Source organism: Cebus imitator, unplaced genomic scaffold (assembly GCF_001604975.1).
Source record: "Cebus imitator isolate Cc_AM_T3 unplaced genomic scaffold, Cebus_imitator-1.0 Scaffold24, whole genome shotgun sequence".
Lineage (NCBI taxonomy): Eukaryota > Metazoa > Chordata > Mammalia > Primates > Cebidae > Cebus > Cebus imitator.
This window is the reverse complement of record NW_016107339.1, coordinates 13,037,491-13,054,451: the sequence shown is the minus strand read 5'-3', so window position 1 is coordinate 13,054,451 and position 16,961 is coordinate 13,037,491. Positions and strand designations below refer to the sequence as shown.

Below are 16,961 nucleotides of genomic sequence, written 5' to 3'. Positions count from 1 at the left end.
GCTAATTTTTGTATTTTAATAGAGATGGGATTTCACCATGTTGGCCAGACTGATCTCGAACTCCTGATCTCAGATGATTCACCTGCCTCGGCCTGCCAAAGTGCTGGGATTACAGGTGTTAGCCACCACGCCCGGCCCCTTCCAGGAATTTTAAACCACCCACCTTCCCAAACCCTCTTCTAGAGGACCCTATCCCATCTTCCGAACTCCCTCTGACCTCAGAAATCCCTAGAACCTTAAGAAACATTCCACACGTTTACCCCAACACGTCACAAAAGAATCTCTCTACGATTGTGGGTAGATTTTTATCTGGGGTAAGAAGAGGGCATGAATCCATATGAGAACCTGATAAAAGCTAGGCCAGGCATGGTGGCTGATGCCCACAATCTCAGCACTTTGGGAGGCAGAGGTAGGCACATCACCTGAGGTTAGGAGTTTGAGACCAGCCTGACCAACATGGTGAAACCCTGTCTCTAATAAAAGTACAAAATTAGCTGGGCATGGAGGCACACACCTATGATCCTGACTACTCAGGAGGCTAAGGCAGGAGGATTGCTGGAACCCGGAGGCAGAGGTTGCAGCGAGCCAAGATCCTGCCACTGCACTCCAACCTGTGTAACAAAGTAAGACCCTGTCTCAAAAAAAAAAAAAAAAACCTGGAGAGCAGTCCCCACTGATAGCACAAACTCAAAACTCAGCCCTCATAACTGGCTTTTGGAAAAATACAGCTCTTGCACTCACTTATCCAAGCCCCAGAGCAGTCCCTCATAGTACAGCCCACAGTTCCTCTCCCAGCAAGGATGTATTGTGCATCGCCCTTCCTCCAGCCCTCATGTACACTCCAAGCCCACCAGTTCCCTCCCTTGCACACCCCCCACTCAGATACCTGTTCCCAACACTAGGGCTAGAAACCAAATTAAGGACAGGGTGGAGACATTCAACCACCCCAACTCCCCCAAAATTCTTCAGAATGCCCCTCTCCACCTTCATTCTGACCAAACAGCAATGATCAGTTTCAAAACTCTCCGAAATCCCATATCAACCCCAAGTACCCAGAGAGCAGCATAAAGGAAAAGCAGCAGAAGCTCAAGGGAGGCAAGAGAAGGGAGGTGTCGGATGCGGCAGCAGGGAAGAGGAGGCAGCCATAACTGCAAAGCAGGAAGATGGAGTAGAATAGACAGGAGGCAGTTCCACTGGCATGGAATACTGGAAGACATGAGGACAACTGAGGGACACAGAACAAAATGACAAACACTTGGAAGCAAAAATGATGCCAGGGCCAAGGAAAATTAAATGTGGCCAACATGGCTAGAAAACAAGCTGGACAAACAGGAAGTGGCTGTACAGACAGGAAGCAGCCAAGAAAAGAGGATCGGGGAAGTAAACCTTCAACAACATGGCTACTGTGACCCAGAGTAAAAAGAAAGGCACAAAACAGTTACAACAGGACTCTTGCAAAGAGAATCATGACAGTGAAGGGTAATTCTTCCAGAAAACACAAACATCAAGGCTAGGACACACAGGAAGTAGCCGTGAGAAATACTGAGGCCCACAATGGGAACTTTTTGATTTGAATGACCTGGGACATAGAGGAAGTGGCTTATTGTCAAAGGAAATTGTCACAATATAGCATGAAAAACTAAAGCCAGAACACAAATAATAAATTCCTTTCAGTCCAACCTGACACAGTTACCAAGATGGATGCCACAGCTGGAGAAGGCAGGAAGGGACAGATAATAAGTGGCCTGTAGGTTAAAAAAAGGTGACATAGGAAGTTAGATCATTTGGTAGAAACATGAACAAAAAATTGTTTTCACCAAGAAGAAATGATAGAGACACATTGAAAATGGACACAAGGTAGTAGCTTCTTGACCAAAAGCTTTATGAAATTCAGCTTGATTTAGACAGAAAGTGACTAAGAAAAACAGGAAGTGGCTACGTAATTTTATTAAATTCCCAATTGCCCTGGGCACAAGTATCCACAAGAGTTACAGGGTAAGACATTTGGCAAGGGAAGGCAGGTAGTAATCTTTTCAAGCAACGTAAACATCACACGTGAACAGAAAATGGCAAGTCACAGATTGGGAAGTAGCTCACAGCCAACAGCAAGGATCAAAACCAACAAGAAGCAATTCTTGTAGCTCCCACTGGTGGTCAAGAATGAAAGAGAAGCTCCTTTCACTTACGGCTCCTGAGTGGGCTGTCTCCGCAGAGAGGGCAGGGCCAAGCTCTGTCTCCTCACGATAATCGTCCCCATAGCCATAGGTGTAATCGTAGGGCCCTTCAGGGAGGTCTGTGCCACCCTCCCCATATTCCTCTGCCCGGAACCTGTCAGCTGTGGGGGGGACCTGGAGATCTGTCTGCTCCTTCCCAGGGATGGGGAGGGAGAGGGGTAGATGGGGATATTAGGGCTGAGAGGAGGCTTACCCTGGACCCCAGGGTGTGATAACTTCTAGCCCAAAGGATTCTGAGGGTAATCAGAATTGGAGTTTTTCCTCCCAAGAGCCATGGGAGTGGTTGTATAGAAATGGAGGGGCCATCAAAGGCCGAAAATGGGGAGACATGTCTAGAAATCGGGCCCGGTGGGAAGAAGTGGTGGATAAAATGAAGGGTGGCCGGAGGGCTGGATGCAGAGTGGACAGTCCATGGATATAATGACAGATAAAGGAGTCCAAGAGTGACCAAAGAGATAGAGAAGACAAAAGATAACAACATTGGACAGAAAATGGCTCCTGGGAACAGAAATAGGACATAGAAAGTAAGACCATTAGACACCAACATGGAGACGAGGTCACTCTGGAATCAAAGAATCATGGACACTGAAGGGAGCTGGTTGGACTTAGAGAGGCAAGCAGACCCATAGGTCTAGAGTGACAAGAAGACAGAGGCCATCAATGGAAATGAGGAAGAACCCTCCGGCCAGAGGAGGGGCTGGTCCGTCAAGATGCCATGGGCCAAGGGGAGTGGGTCACAGGTGCCCATTGTCCCCTGCTGGGGTGAGGGTGGGGCAGAGTTACCTCCTCAAGGGGTGGCAAGGGGCTTGACTCCAGGATTTCTTCCTCTTCACCCGGGGTGGGGTCCTAACCCCAAGGAGAGAAAGAGAAGAGTAGCACAGGGTAAGAAGGAAGGAGAAAGGTTAGCGGAAGAGGAGGCAAAGCAGCCTGTCGCCCGAGGGCAGGGTCTGTCTGTGCTGGGGGATGGGGGAAATCTCAGATCTTGCAGCCCCTTTGGAGGGGGACAGTTTGGGGAGAGTGAACCTCCAAGGTCACAGAGGTTTGGGGGCAAAGATCTGGATGCCCCGGCTCTACCTGCCGGTAACCGCTGCCTCTGGTCCTGGGGGTGGGCCAGGCAGTGGGGGAAGCTGCCCTCCGAGCTGGGCGTCGGGAAGGGGGAGGCTGGCCCCGGGCTGGGCCAGAGCCTGCAGTTGGAGAGGGCCTCCGGCCTGGTGAGGGGGATGCCTGCCGGGCCGCTGACCTCTTGGCAGGTGGGGTAGGCTTTCGGGGAGGGGTCCGACGCCCCCTAGGGGAAGGGGGAGGCGTGTGGTGGGGGCTCCCAGGGTGCTGCAGCAGAGAGACAGGGAGGGGACAGGCGGTAAGTAAATCCCCATCACCTAAACACACTGTGCCTCTCCCCACAGCATGGAGAGGGGAGGAAGGTGTCCTAGGAGATGATTTTGCCAGGGGTGCTAGGAGGAAGGGAAGAAACGAAGGGGTCCTTTGAGTTTACCTGATAATCAGGGGTCGTCCCCGTAGTCATCACATCGTAATAGGGGGGCTCGTAGTCATAGTAGAGAGACTCAGTGGGCTGGGATTAGGGGGTGGGCATAGGCAGGAAGGGGATGAGGTGATTGGAAGGCGTGGGGTGAAGGGCAGGAGAGGTAGATAAAAAGATGGTGGGCGAGTCGGAAAACAGGGGAGGTGTGGAGTTGGGAAATAGAATTGAAGATGAAAGGAGAGGTTGAGGGTCAGGAGGGAGGTGGAGAGAGGTGGAACAGAGGGAAGGGGTTCCGCATGTGGGGCAGAAGTAGACATGATTAAGAGATTGAACCTCTGATCTTCAGACCACTGACCCCACAGCCTGTCTGTACTCTAACTGTCCAGACCCCACCCAACCCAGGCTCCCTTCTCTTCCCTTCCTTCCCTTCCCCTCCCTTCCTTTCCCTTCCCTTCCCTTCCCTTCCTTTCCTTCCCTTCCCCCCACTACCTCCCTTTTTCCTGCCCCTCCAGGTAGGTGGGGGCCAGAGACCAGGCTCCCCACCCCCAGACTTCTGCAGACCCACCCCTCCTTTGGGATTCCCTCCAACCCCACTCCTTCCCATTTCTCCTCCTTGGTCTCACCATCCCAACTGCTTTCTCCTGGCTTCCATCCCCTCTACTCTTCTCTCCCACCTGCCTCCCCTGCTCTCACCCCTCTCCCACTGTCTCCCAATCTCTTAATTCAAGGAAGGGGAAACCCAGGGACACAGTTCCAGGAAGACTGGTAGAAGAGGAGACGCAGAGCAGGGAACACAGCTCCCAGCCATGAATTCTTCATAACAACTCTTTTTATTTTTAGATGAAAATAAAAAGGCTGATGAATGAGGACTAGGAGGAGGGTGATGGGAATAGGGAGATGAGGGTGGGGAGGACAACTAAGGAGGGGAGATGACTGGGTGTCTTCCCTCTCTGGGGTGTGCTGCACTTGGGGGTTCTCCCGGCTCCCTCACCTGGCGCTGGGGTTCCTGATTTTGTGGCCTATGAAGTCTTGATGGTTGCTGCTTTGGAGATCTCTGGGCTCTGTGAGGCTGTTGGTTTTGGGGTCTTTCCCTCTGGGCCCCGTTACATTCCAGCTCCTTCTGCTCACATGATTCGTAGGCTGCTTGGACCCCTGGGACAATGGCAAGCTCCTGGACATCACCCTGCAAAGACATGAGAGAGATGGAGCAGAGAAATACTCAGAGAGAGGCAGAGGGTATCATCCAGGAGAAAGGGTAGGAGGCCAATCCCAGGTAAAACTCTATGATGGGAGAAGGTCACTGTTAGCCCTCCACATGCATAACCCTTTTCAGTTTTCAAGGGATCTCATGGGACCTTCATAACAACCAGGAAAGTCAGTAGAACAAGGATCTTTCTTTCTGCCCATTTTTCAGATACATTCCATTCAGAAAAGCCCAAAAAGGCAATGACTGCTCCGAGGTCACCCAGAGTGGCAGAATCAGGACCAGATCCCAGGCCTTCCAGCATCCTTTGCCTCCCCTCTGCCCTTTGTGGCAAAGCATAAGCCCTTCCACAGTGGCTTCCAGAGACAGGGATCAGCCTTAGATGCCTTGGCCTTCCAATAGCAGTGATGATGAGAATTCTCTGGGCCTCTAGAAATGGAGTGAGAGAACCCACTTCTGAGTTCCAATGGCATTTACTTTTGCCCACACATGGTGCTTAGCATACCCTCCCTTGCACTGTAATTTAGGGATGTTGTCTCATTTGCAGAGCCCACCGGGGAGCTCCTGGGGGTGACAGACACTTTACATTCTTCTTCTGTGTTCTTCTTGGGCAACAGGTATTCAGAAAATGTTGACTGGCTTGGAGGGTAGATGGAGGAATGGATGAATGGATAGATGAGTGTATGGGTAGATGGGGGCTTACATGAATTACTGAATGGGGGTACTGATAAATAGTGAATGAATGAATATATGTACAGGAGGGTGGACTCGTGGGCAGATGAATAAGGGATACAGAGTAGATGGAAGCAAATGGGTGAACAGGTAGATGGATGGAATTGAATATCTGGGTAAATATATGGTCAGATGGGAAGTAAGTGGGTGAGGAGATGGGTACACGAGTGTATTGAAGAAGTAGCTGAGTTGGTGGAAGGATATGGATAGATGGGTGGCCAAATGGATGCATGCATCCTTGCATGCATGGGTAGATGAGGCGGGTGGATGGGTGGATGGGTGGGTGGGTGAGTGAATAGATGGATGGAAGCATAAATGGGTGGTTTGAAGGGGAGAGTGGTTAAGCAGGGGGAAGATGGACAGGTAGGTGGATATAAGCCTTCATGCATCTGTAGGAGAGTGTGTGATATATAGGTGAGTAAATGAATGAGGGAGTGAGTGGTGGATGTGTGCATGGGTGGGCTGGGGAGTGAGTGAATGGATGGGTGGGTGAGGGGAGCGATGTAGACTGAAGGACAGAATAAGTGGCTGTGGACAGTCCTGCCATATAAGTAGGCATCTAGTTCTCGCAGAAATCAGTAGCCCTGAAGATAGAAAACGGAAATAAAAATTCGCAAGAAAAAAATGAAAGCCTAGGGAATGCTGGGCCCAGAAGGGGAGTGGGCACAAGAGAGGGGACCAGAAGCCACTCCTGATTGCTCTGGTTACCTCAAAGACTTCTTCATCCAGAATACGGGCACCAAAGATTATCACTCCATGCGTGTCCAATACTGGACGAGCACTTCGGGGGAGAGGCCGAGTGACTCGCTTCTTGCAGTCAACAATGAGGGTGACAGACTGGCCCTTCACAGCCACAGCCACACGGTGCCACCTGGTCGTGGGGGGAGAGGTTCAAGTGAACTCTTGACTGACTGAAGCAGGGGAGTCAATGCGATTGGAGAGCGGTGATGGGAGCTGAAGCCAACGGTGATAGGAACAGTAATCACAATGGCTACCATTTATTGAGTGGTTACAGTGCGCCAGGCACCGTGCCATCAATTTCTCATTTGATTGTGCCGATTCTACTTAATGTCCATTTTATAGATATAGAAACTGACACTCAAAAAATTTAAGTAACTTGCCCAAGGTACAGGCTGGTTCAACATGCAGAGAAGGGTGCACACTCTAAAGCCCAAACTCTGGGCTAGAGGTGACTGAAATTTGGGCAGTGGGCAGGTGTGCTGTGGCCAAAAGGGTCTGAAAGGTTTCACACTTTAGAGTGTAGGGGTTCGGAGGCACTTCCTCCTGAAAGTGTGGGCCGGGCAGACCAGAGGAGCAAACAAACTTACTTGCCATCTGCTAGGCTGAGGCCTCGGAAGACTGGCTGAGACGGAGGTTGAGGCCGTCCAGTCTGGTCCTCATACAGGAAGCGGATAGGTCGGCCCAGCTCCAGGCTCAGCTGTCGGACACCTTGGGCACTGTAGAGAGTCAGGAGGGGAGCCTGGAGACCAGGGCGGGTCCGGACAACAGTCAGCAGAGAGAAATCTTTGGGAAATCCTCCTAGGGAGTATCCAAGAGAGATGCACACAGAGTGAGAGGCAAAGAGAGCCACAATCCCTTTCCTCCTGGTGTCTGATCCTAGGCCCCACCCTATTACCTCCCGTAGGTCTCCCTACCCCACCGCGTCTCCCATACCTGGGAAAAGCTGGCGAGTGGGTGCACTGAGCTGCGCAGGTCGTGCCACTCGGTAGGCCACATCAGCTGGACAGATGCCTCTCGTTCTCCGGACACCATCAGGGAGGGAGGGGAACCTCAGGGCCCGGAGCACATCCACAGGGGGTGCACCTGGGAGAGTCCATGATGATCAGGAGAAGGAACAGGGGCATCCAGATCAGGATGATTTGGCCTCAGGAGGGCATAAATAGGGGATATTTGGGATCCAGAACTCAGCTTTCCAGGGCTCAAACTCCCTGCAAGGCAAAGGTCACCTCACCCTCACTTGCTTCTGAACAGTGCCCGAATGGATGGGAAATTCAAAGGTACCTGGATGCAGGGCAGCCTCAGCTGGCATTCAACCCCATGACCTCCTGCCCTTCTCTCCTAGCATCTGCCTCTCACACTCTCCCGTTGTCTTTTAGCCTACGAATCTGTTTCTCCCTATGCTCTCTGAATCTCTCTCTCAACTCTCCGTCTCCTGTCTCTCTCACTGTCTCTCTTACTCTCTCTGTCTCTTTATGTTGGTTTTTCCATGTCTGTCTCTTCTGTCTTTCTCCATTTCCCTCACTTTCTATCTACCTTTCTCTCTCCCTGGCTCTCACTCCCTTTCCATATCTCTCACTCTCTGGGTCTCTGGCATCTGTCCCGTCTCCAGGACAAACAACATCTGGGCAATCGATCATCCTGGGCACAGGAGGTGCAGGGGGGCCACGAGGAGGAGAGCAGAGAGGCAGCTCTATGGGGGGGGGCTTGAGCAGCTACATAGCCCAGGTTTGGGGGGGGGGGCGGGATGGGAACAATCCTGACCATGCTGAGGAAAAAGATATAAGAAAGCTCTCCCAGGAGCGTGTGCCTCCTGGTTTAGGAGATGAGCTGGGGAGGGATGGAGGAATGGGGGGGGCTGAAGCTGCCACGCAGAGCCGGAACAGGTCCAGGGCCCCGAGCCACACATCTGTGGATCCCATCAGAGTGTTTGCCCAGAACCCAGGCAAGCTCCCCACACCTGGAACCTCAATCCTGTCTCGACACCCCCACCAACCCCACCACCTGGGACCCAGAGATGCAAGACACAGCCCACCAGCCCTGTCTACCTAGAATTCGGCTTCCTAGGGCTCACACTCCCTGGAAAACAAAATATCACCTCGCCCTCACTTCCTCCCCTGTATACATACTCTTCCCACCATCAGCTCCAGATTGGAAAAATCCCAAAGAGGGTTCCAGCAAAACTTTCATAGAAGCGTGGGGCAGGGCAGAGGCCAGAGCAATCAGGAGAGCAGAGCTGGGTGGGGTGGGTGAGGTGGGGCAGGCAGGCAGAGAAAAGGCCCTTTGAGTCCAGGAGCTGGGAAACCACGGCCTCCCCCCCAGCCCCCACCTAAGCCTGGCCCCCGCGCATGTGGCAGCTCCGCAAACACCAACACACAAGGGCTGCTTTGAGAGACGAAGGGTGAGTGAGACAGAGACAGAGACTCACAGAGACCCCAGGCCAAGGAGACCTCAGAGGTCCCTACCCTCCACCAAACCCCAGAGGAGTACAATTCGATCATATAGGCGACCTACCCACAGGTCCACCCACCATCTTCCCACACCAGGCCACATACTTGCCCCACTGTCTCCGGCCTCATCTGCCCCTCAGGCTCCCCATTGGTAGCCCCATCACCCTCCACCACTCTGCCTCTGGCCCCTCAAATGCCTTATTCTTTAATCTTCAGAATTCCACAGTAACCCATTTCCCTAAAGTCCCATCTCTACCCACTCAGTCCCTGAAATAAGAAACAGTCATCTTAGCCATCCCCCTGCCTCCATGCCACAGCAGCCCTCTTCCCCCTAAGAAAGACTCCTAGAGTCTACTCCTAGAGTCTACAGGCACTGTAGGCCTCAATTTCCTGGCCCTGGGCCTCACTGTCCTCACATCTTGGAAGTTCTTCCTTCTGTAATCTAATCTAAATCCTTTATGCTGCCATTCTGACCCTTTTCTCTTTAAAGCAGAGAAGAATTGAATAGTCCAGTTAAATACAAATAAGCCCTTAGTGTCTCCAGAAATAGGGAGCTTTTTTCAGCCTGCTGAGAGCTTGGTGCTCACCGCCCCCTCCTCCCTGACATCAAATCCCCTTCCCTAGAAGCCAGCAATTCTGGATCCTGGGAAAAAGAAGGAAAAGATTGGGGTTGTGGACACCAGGGTCCCAGGGGAGCCTGGCTGGCCAGAGGGGGGAGGGGCTAGGCAGGAATGCAAAGAGTTGGCTCTGGCCTCAGACACCTGATCCTGGCCTGTCCAGTAGGCCGTCCTGTTGGCAGCCAGCCCCAGTGCTCCCCAGAGCCAGCCGCGTGGCAGCATCGAGGGCACAGGGAGGGGGAGGGGGATGCTGTCCGGGAGGCCAACGGGACAGGTAGTCAAGGCATCCTTTCTTTCTGGGCTTACTAGGCTCTGCTATGAATCACAGGTGCTCACCCCTTATCCCAGAGATATTGACAGAAAGGCCAGAAAACTCACAGACCTTACCATGAACATTGGCATCTACCACCCACAAACCTGCAATGGCTGAACGAGGCTGGCCCTGGCCATCCTCAGCCCTTCCCAAGGACCCAAGACAAGCATCCATCCCCACTCAGGGCTCTCTAAAGTAGTCCTCCACCTTTCAGCCCTACCTGCCCTCCCCCAGTCACTTCAAGGACGAAGAGATCCCTACCCTGACTCCAAGGAACCCAGGTGTCTTGTCCTCCAGCCTGGACCCTTGAAGCCCAAAGTCTCCTTTTCAGACTCAGAGGCTCCTGCCCTAGGCATCAGCTGTCCCCTTCCCAGAGGCACTCGGGGCTCCAGCCTGACTCCGAGGACCCAGGCATCAGGACTCCTCTTACCTGCCCAGCCTGGGGCCGCGCTCAGCCCCAGCACCAGAGGTAGGAGGAGGAGGAGGAGGTGATGGCAGCGGCTGCACCGCTCCATGGCTGAGCGACCGGAACGCCGGGTCCCAGGGACCCAGATCGGCCTGAGGCGCTGGATGCCCGGAGGCTGACAGAAGACAGGGAGAAGACTATGAGCCTCGGACGCCGGGGTCCCAGGGAGGTCAGAGGCTGTGGGCAGCGACAGCTGTCAGCGGCCCAGCTCCATGCAGCAAGGCGCCGTCGGGGCTCCCAGCACTGCTCCCTCCTCGGTGGCTGCCGCTTCTCTGTGTCCCCGGCCACCCCGGCGCCCAGAGCCCCCACCTCGCCCCCGCCCCCGGCCGGCCCCCGCCTTCAGCCGCCCGCCCACAGGCACCGAGGGGAAACCCCACCCTCAATCTCCACCTGGGGAGGAAGGCGGGAACCCTCTCTCTCTCGCTCGCTCTCTCCTGCTCCTTGCAGGTCGAATGGATCGTACCCTAAGATTCTCTTTTTAGGAACCCCAATATCTTCCCTAGTCCCTTCCTTTTCCAGGACCCAAACGTCCAGTCACACACACCCGCTCCCGTTCAATCCCTCTTGGGGGCCCAGAGCCCCCTTTCAGCAGAGGACTGGGCGGGATTTAGGGCACAGTGGGAGGGGAGAGGCGGGCCTGGGGGTCGTAGTCCCCACCCCCCCCAAAATCAGGTCTCCATAATTACTTCCCTCGCCCCGCCCCGTGTAATTACAGAGCCGGGCCGGGGCGGGGTTATTTATAGACCAGGCTATAGATAGCGACGAAATGGGGCGGGGGATGGGCGGGGAGGTGTTCTTCCGGGAGCCTGAGACTGGGACCACCGACAAACACAGGCTAGTCAGGTCCTAGGAGAGGCACGTGGGGGACGAGGTAAGGGAGACCCAGGGCCCAGGTGGAGGGGAGCAGTGGTAAGATAAGGGAGCAGTCGACTCTGGTTGGAAGGGTCCAGGGAAATGGGGTCACTCAGGGACGTGGGCCGCCTTCGGGAGGGCAACGCCTGAGGAGGCCGCGGAGCTCGGTGCCCAGTGCGCCCCCACGAGCGGGCACGGCGCCGGGTCTGCCCGGAGCCCGCGGTGCGGCCGGAGGGAAGGCCGGAGCGAGCCGAGGCGCCGCCGCCCGCTGGCGCGGGGAGGGCACGGGCGAACAAGGCGCCTTTGAGAACCCGCCGCCCCCCTTCCTCCACCGGCCGGCCCCGCCCCCAGCCTGGCACACCCTCTCCCCCCTCCCCGACAAAGCTCGCCTTGTGTCCCCCACCCTGCGCCCGCCTCTCGGGCCCCAGGGAACCTCGGCGGCGGCGTCCAGGGATCGCGTCCGGAGCTCCCAACCGGATACCCCCCCAAGCCCGACACGGTGCTGCCCATCCTTATACAGTCACCTCAGTCCAGAAAACAGCGATTTTAATTTGAAAGCGATTTTATGTATGAGTGAGAGGGGGAAGGAACCCCAAAGAGAAGAGACGCAGGGCAAAAATCATGCAGCCCCAGCACCCCACCTCTGCAGGCTGGCCACCCCCCCGCGCAGTTCTCAGGCCAGGATCCCGTGTCCCCAGCCTATGCTATGTGCCCATGGCTTGAGGAGAGCGGTAAAGGGAAGGCCTCCGGGGCCACACTCAAGAAACCGTCCCCTGTGGGGGCCCTGTCCTCACAGCCCAGGCCCCTTCTCCAAGTCAGACAGGAAGAGATGGGGAGGGGGGAAAGCTGGGAAGGCTAGTGCTTGGAGAGCCCTAGGGACAGGCCATTTCAGGGCCCTGCCTTTCCCAAACACCCACCTCCACCACTGGCATTTCTTAGTCAACCTGGGAAAGTACAGTACTTCTTTGAGTCTAACTGCAAGTCTCTATCCTCAGAGGAAATTAAAAATAGCAGATCGGTTCCTACATCTCCACCAGCCCCTTCACCACCACCACCACCACCTTTTTTATATTTCAGTCTGACTGAAGGAGGTGAAGTGTAAAAAGACACTCTGGACAGGAGACAGTCACAGGGCCCCCCGCTTCCCAGAAAGGCCCCCATCTGCCAGGCTGGCAAAAAGCAAGGCCTGTCAGGGCCCTACACTTATGTCCATCAGTTTGAGGGGCCTGCCCCCCAATATCCATCTCTTGGGGAGTTCCCCATTTCCATTCTTCAGATGGGAAGAAAAATGAGGCAATATGAGAAGGAAGCAAGGTCCCAGGGGCAGGGCCAGTGCTTTCTGCTGGGGGAAGGACAGGGGGTGAGAAACCACCCCAAATCATGGGAGACCCCGACAAATTCAGAGACTCAAGGCCACTGAAGGGAGACAACCAGTTCTCACAGGGATCTGGGGTCCCTTCCAACTTGGGATATCAAGCAGATCCCTTGGAGGGCTTATGTTCTTGGTTCTGCCCTGTACTTCTCACCCCATCAAGCTTCTGGGAACATGGCCCCCCCCACCCTGCCCCAGGGCTTGGAGTCCCTCTTGGATGTGTCCTCCTCCAATGTGAGAAGCATCACGTCTGGGTCTGAGCTCAGGCCAGTTGATGGGGAGCCTCAAGCATCTCCATAAGAAAAGTGTCGATGGGGGTGTCACCAATGAGCTTGAAGAAAAACAGATGCTCTAGACACTTAAGGCCAATGGACCGGAGGGCAGGAAGACGTAGCAGCAGCTTGGCAAACCTGGGGTGGAGGTGGGAGAAGGGGAGTGAGAGTTGGAAGCACACGGGCTCTGAACACATCCTCCTGGCACTCCCCGCCCCCGAGGGAGCCTCAGTCCCCCCAGCCCCATCTCACCGTCCCTGCTGCTCAGGGTACTTCTGTTTGCAGTAGGTCTCCAGTGATGCATACACTTTCTCCCGCAGGACCTCCACCTCACTAGGGTTGGAGAGGCCCTTGGCATCTAGGATGGCACGGAAGAGAGGAGGAAGAAAAATGAACACAAATCAAATCAGTACAGTTGTGTAGATGTGAGCCACAGGATGCCCCTTTTGGTCCGCACTTGCTTGCCCTTTACCAGAGCCCTGGCAAGGGAAGCAGGGCCTACTGGGTTTATGGGATGGATCCGTGGATGTGGGTTTTTCCTTGGCCAGTTGGGAGATTTCCAGGTTGAGGGTCTTACTGAGGGGGATAGCTGGGTAACTTAGGAGTCTCGGAGAAGAGGAGGCTCCAAGGTTGCCTTGGCCTTGAGAAACAAAGGTAATCCTCCTCTTACCTGGATTAAACAGAATGATTGCCCTCAGGCAGCCAAGCTCTGTCTTGTCCATCCTCATGTCACGCATTTTGGACACTAGCTCTGTCAGCACCCTGGAGAGGGACCTGCAGGTCACTCAAAGGTCACAGCTCAGCCAGCCTTGGACACGGACCAGCCTATAGCCCCACCCCCTTTATCTACATGCCAGCCTAGCCGAGGGCCACTGACCGATCAAAGATGGCTCCTACTCCTGCTGAATGGGCTGAGTTACGGTGCACATGAAGACCTGTGGCAAGGAGGATGCCATCTCGAACATCAATGGATCGGTGGGAGAAGGAAGCAATGAGGAGTTCGTTCCAGCCTGGGTGGGGCAGCAAGGGTCAGGAGCCAGAAATCAGGCCAAGGGATTCAAAGCACATCGGTGGAAGAGAAGGAGAAAAGGGATGGCAAGGTCAGCAAGTTTGGCTCCCTTAGTACGCAAGGTAAGGCCACTGGGGTCACTAAAGGTCGGGAAGTCAAAGAGGGGTCAAATGTCAAGAGGTCAAAGGGATCCAAAGGTCACTGACCTGCCCGCAGCAATATGACCTGATCATCCAGAGGCAAGGAGGAAAAGTGTGGGATCCTCTTCGCCCACTCAACAAGCGTGAATAGCTGTTTGTCAGCTGCCTGACAGATGTTTGTCACGGGGTCATTTGGCTGCAGGGGACAGGGGTAAGAGTTATGGAAGATTTTGAGATATGCTGGGAGCCCCCTAGTAAGAGGCTTTTGACACCCCCTCCTTACATACAGTCTTCCTGTGAGCCCCATCCAAACCAATCCCTGTAAGTCAGGCTTCTCTTCTGGTATTTGTGTAAGCAATTATTTATTTGGGAAGTGCCTGTGGTTCTGCCAGTGGGTTTTTTGGGGAGTAGAGACAGAAGGAACTATCCACCTCAGATATTTGAATGACCTTGTTTGGCAGCACTTCTAGTCCCAAGCAGTGTTAGGAAGGTTATGAGGGGAGAGGATGGGAAGGGATATAACAGGGATATAGAACAGACCTAGACTGCCTCCCTCTACCCCCATCACGAAGGAGAGTGAATTGACCCCAACACTCACGCTGCTGCCGCTACCCCCGGTTCCCCCAGGACCCTCAACGCCCTGGTCACTCTTCTGCTCCACAGCAAGCTCTGCCTCCAGGATCCTGTCCACAGGCATCTCCTCAGGGGCTCCCCCAGTCCCCTCCCCATCCCCATCCTTGTCCTTTCCCCGCTGACGCTCCTCCTGTACCGCTGCAGGGGGAAGAGGGAGAGAAAAAATGGAAAGTCAGCAGCCAGCCATTAAGGGTTTCCACAAATATCCTTAGGGCCTCATCAGGATCTCCTGGCCCTTGGGAAATATTTATGGAAATTGGGGAAGTCACTAGAAAGGGTGGACTGGGGGCAGCTGTGAAGCAAGAGTTATAAAAGGGCAGATAAGTCAGTCAGGAAGGGTGAGGAAGGTAAAATAATCAGGGAGGAATTTAAATGGGGAGCCTACTACATGGTTAAAAAATATGCCAAGATTCAACCTGAAAAAGCTGATTGAAAAATTTTAATAAAAAACATGCAAAGAAACATGCTAAGCACGTTTTAACATTCACTCTATTATCATAATTATGCTGGAAGCATTTATTCTGATTTTTAAAGATGAAGAACTTGGGATTCAAAAAGGTTAAACAGCTCGCTTAAATTCATAGAGTAACAGCAGGTCATACAATTGAATCTAAGTGTGTCTGAATGCAAATCTGTGCTCTCCTGACTCCGCAAACAGGCAGTGAAAGGAGCACTGGCCTAGGTCTTCACAGATATGAGTTCTGGTTCCAGACCTGCCTGCCACTCCTTTGTTGCATGACCTTGGGAAAGCGAGGCCTCAGGCTCATCTTCTCTAAAGTGGGGTTTTGACCAAGATACGTTCTCAAGTGTCTGTCTCAGACTTCTAAGAATTGGACTTAAGAAGATAAGATGGAGACACAGAAGAAGGAAGGGAATCTCTGAGGTCTTCAGTAAAGTCTGTAGCTTAAGAGTGTCGAGTCCCAGGAGTTAGAGGAAAGATCACAGATAACAGGAGACAGAGACCAGAGAGGGTCCATGGAATCAAAGAGAGGAGGAACTACTCGGGTTAGAAAAGGGCAGACAGAAAGCCCATCATGGGTAAGGGAAAAGTTATCTTAAGACCAGTCTAGGGAGGGGTCATAGGTGTAGGCCACAGAGGCCTAACCATTAAGAAGGAAACTCAAGGGCCAGAGCAGGGTACCAGGGAGAAAAGCTTCGAAAGGAGAGAGAAATCAAATATCGCCCTCTAGAGGAGAGAGAACAGTCTAGCCTTCCAGAGAGGTAGAGTCTTGAACGGGGTAGGGGAGAAGGGGCATGTGGTCTAAGAAGCCTGGACAGGGCAGGTCCTTACCCTCCCTCTTCATGCCAGTGGCCAGGCACTTCTGATAGCGGCAGTACTGACAGCGGTTCCGCTGGCGCTTGTCTACTGTGCAGTCTTTGTTGTCCCGGCAAGAGTACGTAAGGTCCTTGCGGATGGTGCGTTTGAAGAAGCCCTTGCAACCCTCACAGCTGTAAACCCCATAGTGTTTGCCTACAGGGAAAGGGGAAGAGCAATAAGATTGCGTGGAGATACCTTCACCATTTAGTCTCTTCCTAATCTCTCCCTAGCAAAACTTAAAGTCCTCTCTACATTTGTCATGTACAGAGATAGGGTACCAGAGGTGAGTGATGATCCAGTCCCAGTCTCCTCACTGTTCAGAAACCCTACATTTGCGCTCCCTTTTCCCTCTGACCTTCCCCCCAATCACGTCCCACATCTCATCTTCAGCTTCTTTACTCTTATCAGGCCTCCCCCAGGTCACTTGCTCTGACCAAACCCCATAAGCCCTGGGAATCCCACAGGTGATGACACATGGCCCAGACTCTCCCTCTCTGTTCATCCTCTGAGCCCGTACCTGAGCTTCTGTCCCCGCAGATTGCACATAGCCGTTTGCCAGCCCCCGGACCACCTGGAGGGGGTGGACAGTGCAGGCCCCGGACCCCTAAGACTGGTGGCTTCACATCTTCAGGGGGGCCAGACCCACCCCCAGGGAGCGACACTGTTGAGTTAATCTGGGATGAGGGAAATAGGGAAGTCACAGGAAGACTCATTGGGAAGGAGAATCTCGTAGAAGTGATGGAAATCATTCTCTACTACTAAGCAAGGTCCTGCAATGCACATTCCAGCGGGTGTCATTTAACACTGCAGTCTACATGAGGGGCCATCCCTGGAGCACAATCCCAAAGAGAATAAACAGACCCCCCTGAAATTGTGCTGTTGCACAGTGACCCTGAAGGGCAGGTGTCTTGGGAAAGCAGAGGGACCAAATGGGCAGAAAATCACTGCTGGATGAAAAGGACATCAAGAATATCAGAATTAGCTGGGCATGGTGGTAGGCACCTGGAATCCCAGCTACTCAGGAGGGTGAGGCAGGAGAATCACTTGAACCCAGGAGGCAGAGGTTGCAGTGAGCCAAAATTGAGCCACTGCACTCCAGCCTGGGCAACAGAGCAGGACTCCATCTCAGAA

At 53.7% G+C, this 16,961-nt stretch overlaps 2 protein-coding genes across 6 annotated transcripts in view; both read right to left on the bottom strand.

The window, feature by feature from the left end:
- COL11A2 (collagen type XI alpha 2 chain) overlaps positions 1 to 11,362 on the bottom strand; it is a 30,056-nt gene extending 18,694 nt beyond the window's left edge. The window contains exons 1-9 of one of the 2 annotated variants that reach the window (XM_017522706.2): positions 10,625 to 11,362; positions 10,199 to 10,411; positions 7,325 to 7,474; positions 6,979 to 7,189; positions 6,359 to 6,521; positions 4,706 to 4,897; positions 3,727 to 3,804; positions 3,018 to 3,080; positions 2,187 to 2,366 (exon numbers count right to left, since the gene is read on the bottom strand). In XM_017522706.2, coding sequence (XP_017378195.1) covers positions 2,187 to 2,366; positions 3,018 to 3,080; positions 3,727 to 3,804; positions 4,706 to 4,897; positions 6,359 to 6,521; positions 6,979 to 7,189; positions 7,325 to 7,474; positions 10,199 to 10,283 — 1,122 coding nt within the window. In that variant the 5' untranslated portion in view covers positions 10,284 to 10,411; positions 10,625 to 11,362. Of the gene's footprint in view, positions 1 to 2,186; positions 2,367 to 3,017; positions 3,081 to 3,726; positions 3,805 to 4,705; positions 4,898 to 6,358; positions 6,522 to 6,978; positions 7,190 to 7,324; positions 7,475 to 10,198; positions 10,512 to 10,624 lie in introns of those variants that run through there. The other variant, XM_037736284.1, reaches the window with a different exon arrangement.
- A 253-nt stretch (positions 11,363 to 11,615) lies between these two features.
- RXRB (retinoid X receptor beta) overlaps positions 11,616 to 16,961 on the bottom strand; it is a 7,163-nt gene continuing 1,817 nt past the window's right edge. For 2 of the 4 annotated variants that reach the window (XM_017522696.2, XM_017522698.2), the window contains 8 exons: positions 16,348 to 16,504; positions 15,804 to 15,983; positions 14,478 to 14,650; positions 13,946 to 14,075; positions 13,608 to 13,740; positions 13,401 to 13,504; positions 12,983 to 13,088; positions 11,616 to 12,868 (listed from right to left, as the gene is read on the bottom strand). In XM_017522696.2, the coding sequence (XP_017378185.1) occupies positions 12,721 to 12,868; positions 12,983 to 13,088; positions 13,401 to 13,504; positions 13,608 to 13,740; positions 13,946 to 14,075; positions 14,478 to 14,650; positions 15,804 to 15,983; positions 16,348 to 16,504 (1,131 nt within the window). In that variant the 3' untranslated portion in view covers positions 11,616 to 12,720. The remainder of the gene's footprint in view (positions 12,869 to 12,982; positions 13,089 to 13,400; positions 13,505 to 13,607; positions 13,741 to 13,945; positions 14,076 to 14,477; positions 14,651 to 15,803; positions 15,984 to 16,347; positions 16,505 to 16,961) is intronic. The other 2 variants (XM_017522697.2, XM_017522699.2) reach the window with 1 other exon arrangement.